At 34.7% G+C, this 4,958-nt stretch overlaps 1 protein-coding gene across 1 annotated transcript; it reads left to right on the forward strand.

Annotated features, from left to right (window-relative positions):
* Positions 1-1,527: 1,527 nt before the first annotated feature.
* Positions 1,528-4,800, forward strand: EAH_00042260 (polypyrimidine track-binding protein, putative; the record flags this gene model as incomplete). The annotated part of the gene is made up of 6 exons (XM_013395093.1): positions 1,528-1,650; positions 2,429-2,977; positions 3,462-3,587; positions 3,803-3,979; positions 4,261-4,467; positions 4,717-4,800. The coding sequence occupies 6 exons, from the start codon at positions 1,528-1,530 to the stop codon at positions 4,798-4,800; spliced, it is 1,266 nt and encodes a 421-aa protein (XP_013250547.1).
* Positions 4,801-4,958: the final 158 nt, after the last annotated feature.

A 4,958-nucleotide genomic window follows, 5' to 3' on the forward strand; every position in this document is an offset into this window, starting at 1 on the left:
TATATATCTATTCTGTCGTGTATATATGAACTCATATGTAGTGTATATACAAAACTCTATATATATAATATATATGTATATATATTAACTATCAAGTACATATTTATACGCATATATAGAAATATATCAAATATACATTATGATACGTATTATACATATATACAAACACTAATTTATATATATATATATATATGCATATACATACATATTTATATATATATATACCACTCTATTTATATAACTATATATATAGTTATATACGTATATAGTTATATATATATATATAGTTATATACATACACATATATATATGTAGTTTTATAGTTATATATGTATGAATGAGAGGGAGGCAGCAAGCCTCTGGAGCACCAGACAGAAAAACATTTGCTTAGCGATGTCTGCGTGTTTGGCGGTAGGAGATGTTATTAAAATGAATTAAAAATGAAAAAAATAAATAAAAAAAGAAAAGAAAGGAAGAGAAAAAGAATACGAGAGCTGTCTGTACACCTGAGATGACGCCTCAACATCCCTCTGGCTGTCTGCATGCTGATAAGAACTTGTTTTTATTGTAATTGTTAATATAATAATGTTTAGTAACGTTGTGGGATAAATAAATAAAATAAATATATATTATTCAATTGATTTATTGAGATATTCTCTTCAGGTGTATATATACACAACAGCCTTCTTCTTCGTTGCGCATAGAAGAACTGCGTAGAGGTATTTGTGTTATAGAGGGTAAATATTGTATGTATCTGTTTGTTTTGATTTGCTTTATTGTCTTTATTATATTTAAAATGTAAATAAATATTGTTTAAACGAGAAGAAGAAGAAAAAAGAAGAAACATATGACCCCACGATAAGATTATTTTGTTTGCTTCTTCTTGATTTTTGCTGCGTCTGCGGATATATGAGGGTTTGAAAAAAAGCATATTTTTTGAGTTCTTCTTTGATTTAAAAAGTATATTTATATATTTAAATGTAATTAATAGTTTTATTTTAATAAATTTAAACCTTTAAGTCTTATTTACTCAAGATATTCTTATAGAGAATGCTACCACCCGCACCTGCATGGGGGTGCTGTGGCTGGGCGTATCTGCATAAAGCGTTGAAGAAGATTGAAGTAAAATATCTTTTTCTTTTGTTTGTTTGTTTGTATTTTATTTGAAGTGGTTTATCTTAATTGATATCTTCTTTGTCTGTCTCTGTTTCTCTCTCTGTTTCTATCTGGGTGAGGGGCTTATATAAAATCAGTTGTGTTGTTGTTATATATACATATATATATATTACATATATATACATATAAATATATACATATATATATAAAATATAAGCATTATATGTATATATATATGTATATATTACTTTCTTTTGCTTCATCTCTTCTTTAATATCTTCATCATAGCCTATACTGTTCGTTCATTTTTAAACCTTTTATTTCAGCGTCTTCTCTCCTCTTCTTCTTTCTTCAATGCAACAAGATACAGATTCGTCTGCTTCTCTTAGCTCGAGGGTTTCTAATAAGACAATGGAAGCGCAGCAGAGCGGGTCTCTGGGTAGAGTGCTGTTAGCATCTGTCTCAAATATTCGTTATCCTGTGGACTTAGATTTAATACATCATCTCTTCTCGCGCTACGGAACAGTAGAAAAGGTAAACCCTAAACCCTAAACCCTAGGCATTCATTCATATCCATATGTCCATCAATACACCCCAAACACTCGACCAATAACCCTATATATACACCCGAAACCCTCAGTGTACCCCAAACCCTAAACCCTAAACCCTAAACCCTAAGCATTCATTCATATCCGTATATTCATCAGTACACCCCAAACACTCAACCAATAACCCTACATATATACCCTAAACCCTAAACCCTCAATATATACCGGCAGCCCTAAACCCTAAACCCTAAACCCTAAATATGGATATATAAACCCTAAACCCTAAACCTACGCAAACAACTAATTCCTTATCTTCTTTCTTTGCTTTTCATATTCTTTTCACTCGAATTGATGCTTATCTTCTTTTTAAACCCCCACCTCAAATACACCTTTACTTTTATACTATATGCATGCATGCATGCATGCATGCATGCCTGCATGCATGCATGCATCTTCTTTGGGGCTGTTAATGATGCGAAGAATAATAAATAAATATATCTTTGGAGTTGTGCAGAGTCTCAGCATTCGTTTGCTTATTTGTCTGTCTCGCTGATAAGCATCATATAATAATATATGTATAATATATTATATATATATTATATATATAATATATATAATAAATATACGAATTTATAGCTAGAAACAAATACACATAGTAGAATAAATACAATAATACACGAACATATATATAATAAATATATATAATATAATAATATATATATAATATATATATATTTATGTTGTTTATGTGTGCATGCGTACAGATAGTTAGCTTCTACCGCACTCCAAGTTTATATCAAGCATTGGTGCAGTTTGCTCGAGTTGAGCATGCACAAGAAGCACTATTACATTTAAACAATAGAAATATATACGACGATTGTAACACGTTACAGCTGCAAGCTTCGCGTTTGTCTGAATTAGTAGTAAAAGCAAACTCAGCTAAGTCTTGGGATTACACTCAAAGTGCTGCAGGGCCTGGAGCTTCAAGCTCATCATTAATAGAGCAATATCCGTTTAATCATCATCAGCAGCAGCAGCAGCAACAGCAGCAGCAGCAGCAACAACAACAACAACAGCCCCAGCAGCATCTATTACAATCCCAAGCAGCAGCAGCAGCAGCAGCAGCAGCAGCAGCACCAAGAGCTCTATATACACCCTATGGTGGACTAAGACCTTCTTTAACCCCCCCTCTTTGTTTTTCTCCTGAGAAGCTACCTCAAGAGTTGCGCGATCTTAACTTTGAGTTTGCCAACCCTTCACAGACGCCTGTAATTATTGTTTATAATATACCCTCATCTGTCTCTATTCAAATGGTGCGTCTTCATTTAATTTAAGTTAATTTTATTTTATTTTATTGTGTTTTATTTAAGCTGTTTGTTTGTTTGTCTTGTTTAATTTGTTTATCTTGTTTAGTTTGTTTATCTTGTTTTGTTTGTTTATCTTGTTTAGTTTGTTCATTCATTCATTCATTTATTTGCTTATTTGTTTATCATTTTTATTTTATTTGTCTGCTCATTTATTTATTATTTATTATTTATTATTATTTATTATTTATTTATTTATTTGTTCGTTCGTTTGTTTATTTGTTTAATTGCTGCATTTGTGTTTTCTTGTTTTGTTTGTGCATATATCCACGCATCAATAAATATATATAAAAATGCATCTACAAATTAAATAAATAAATATAAATAAACATAAATAAATAGAATAAGTAAATAAGACTAAATAAAACAAATAAATAAACAAATATATATAATATATATATATTTATATGTATATGTTTGTGAATGCATGCAGCTCTTTAATTTATCCAGCTTGTATGGAGTTGTGCTTCGAGTTAAAATATTAAAAGATAGGCCGGACACCGCATTAATACAATATGCACTTCCTTTCTACGCAACTATCGCCCAGAGACTCATGATGGTGAGGGTTTAGGGTTTAGGGTTTGTGGGGTTTAGGGTTTAGGGTTTAGGGTTTGTGGGGTTTAGGGTTTAAGGATTTTTGGGGGTTTATTATGCGGGTTTATGAGGAGGAGGGTGCGTTAGTAGCGTTTGTTGTCAGGTGCCCTTATTAGGGTTTAGGGTTTAGGGTTTAGGGTTTAGAGTTTAGGGTTTGTGGTTTGTGGTTGCGGTTTGCAGGGAGTGTTGTGTGAGGGCCAGGAGCTGCAGGTAACGCTTAGCCGCAACAAAGAGGTTCGGCTGCCTTCAAGCACAGCAGCAGCAGCAGCAGCAGCAGCAGCAGCAGCAGGAGATGCAGCAGCAGTGGAAGACGAGAAGAGGACAGTTGCCTTCACAATGAAAGACCAAAGATATGGGGTAAGCTAATCAACTACGCAAACCCATCTCTAGCTAACTAGCTAGCTAGCTACCTAGCTGTATACATAGCTAGCGAGCTAGGTTTATAGCTATCTGAAGATATATATATATATATATCTTCATGTATATAAATGTATATACATATATATACATACATGTAAATATCTGTCTAAGCGCATGCAATTGATGGAGATAAGAATATGATTGCATAGTGTAAATGAATGAAAGAATTAATTAATTAATTGATAAACATACTAAATTGTTTTGTTTGTTTCTAATAGGGAGAAGACGTAGACAAGTACCTGAAAGGTGCATGCAGACCCACGCGAATGGTTTTCGTCGCGAACTTGCATGAAGAAGCAGCAGCTGAAGATGTTGCTGCATTGTTCAAACGATTCGGCGAAGTATTAAAGTTAACTTTCAAGAAGCCAAAGAACGAAGCCTCCAAGACAAAACTCTGCATTATGGAGCTCGAAACTGAAGAAAGAGTAAACGCTAAACCTGCTGCTGCTGCTGCTGCTGCTGCTGTTGCTGCTGCTGTTGCTGCTGCTGCTGGTGTTTTGCTGTTGCTGCTGCTGTGTGTGTTTTGCTGCTGCTGCTAGTGTTTTGCTGTTGCTGCTGTTGGTGGTGGTGCGTTGGTGGTGCTGTTGGTGTTGCTGCTGCTGCTGCTCTTAGATTGGAGTGAGTACAACAATAACTATTGCTGCTTTTGCTGCTGCTGCTGCTGCTGCATGCAGGCTCTGAGTGCTGTGATGCATTTGCATAACTACGAGTTTATGGGTCGATCATTAAAGGTGGCCTTCTCTAAGAGCGTCATTTAACTGCAGCAGCAGCAGCAACAGCAGCAGCAGCAGCAGCAGCAGCAGCAACAGCAGCAGCAGCAGCAACAGCAGTAGTTGCTGCTGTTTGGGCGTTGTTTGTCTTTGATTGGGATGGCGAGAGTTCGCGCTGCAGCAGAAAGCATAAGAAAGGAAATGTA

This window comes from Eimeria acervulina, genomic scaffold, assembly GCF_000499425.1.
Source record: "Eimeria acervulina Houghton genomic scaffold, Eah_scaff544, whole genome shotgun sequence".
In the NCBI taxonomy this organism is placed as follows: Eukaryota; Apicomplexa; class Conoidasida; order Eucoccidiorida; family Eimeriidae; genus Eimeria; species Eimeria acervulina.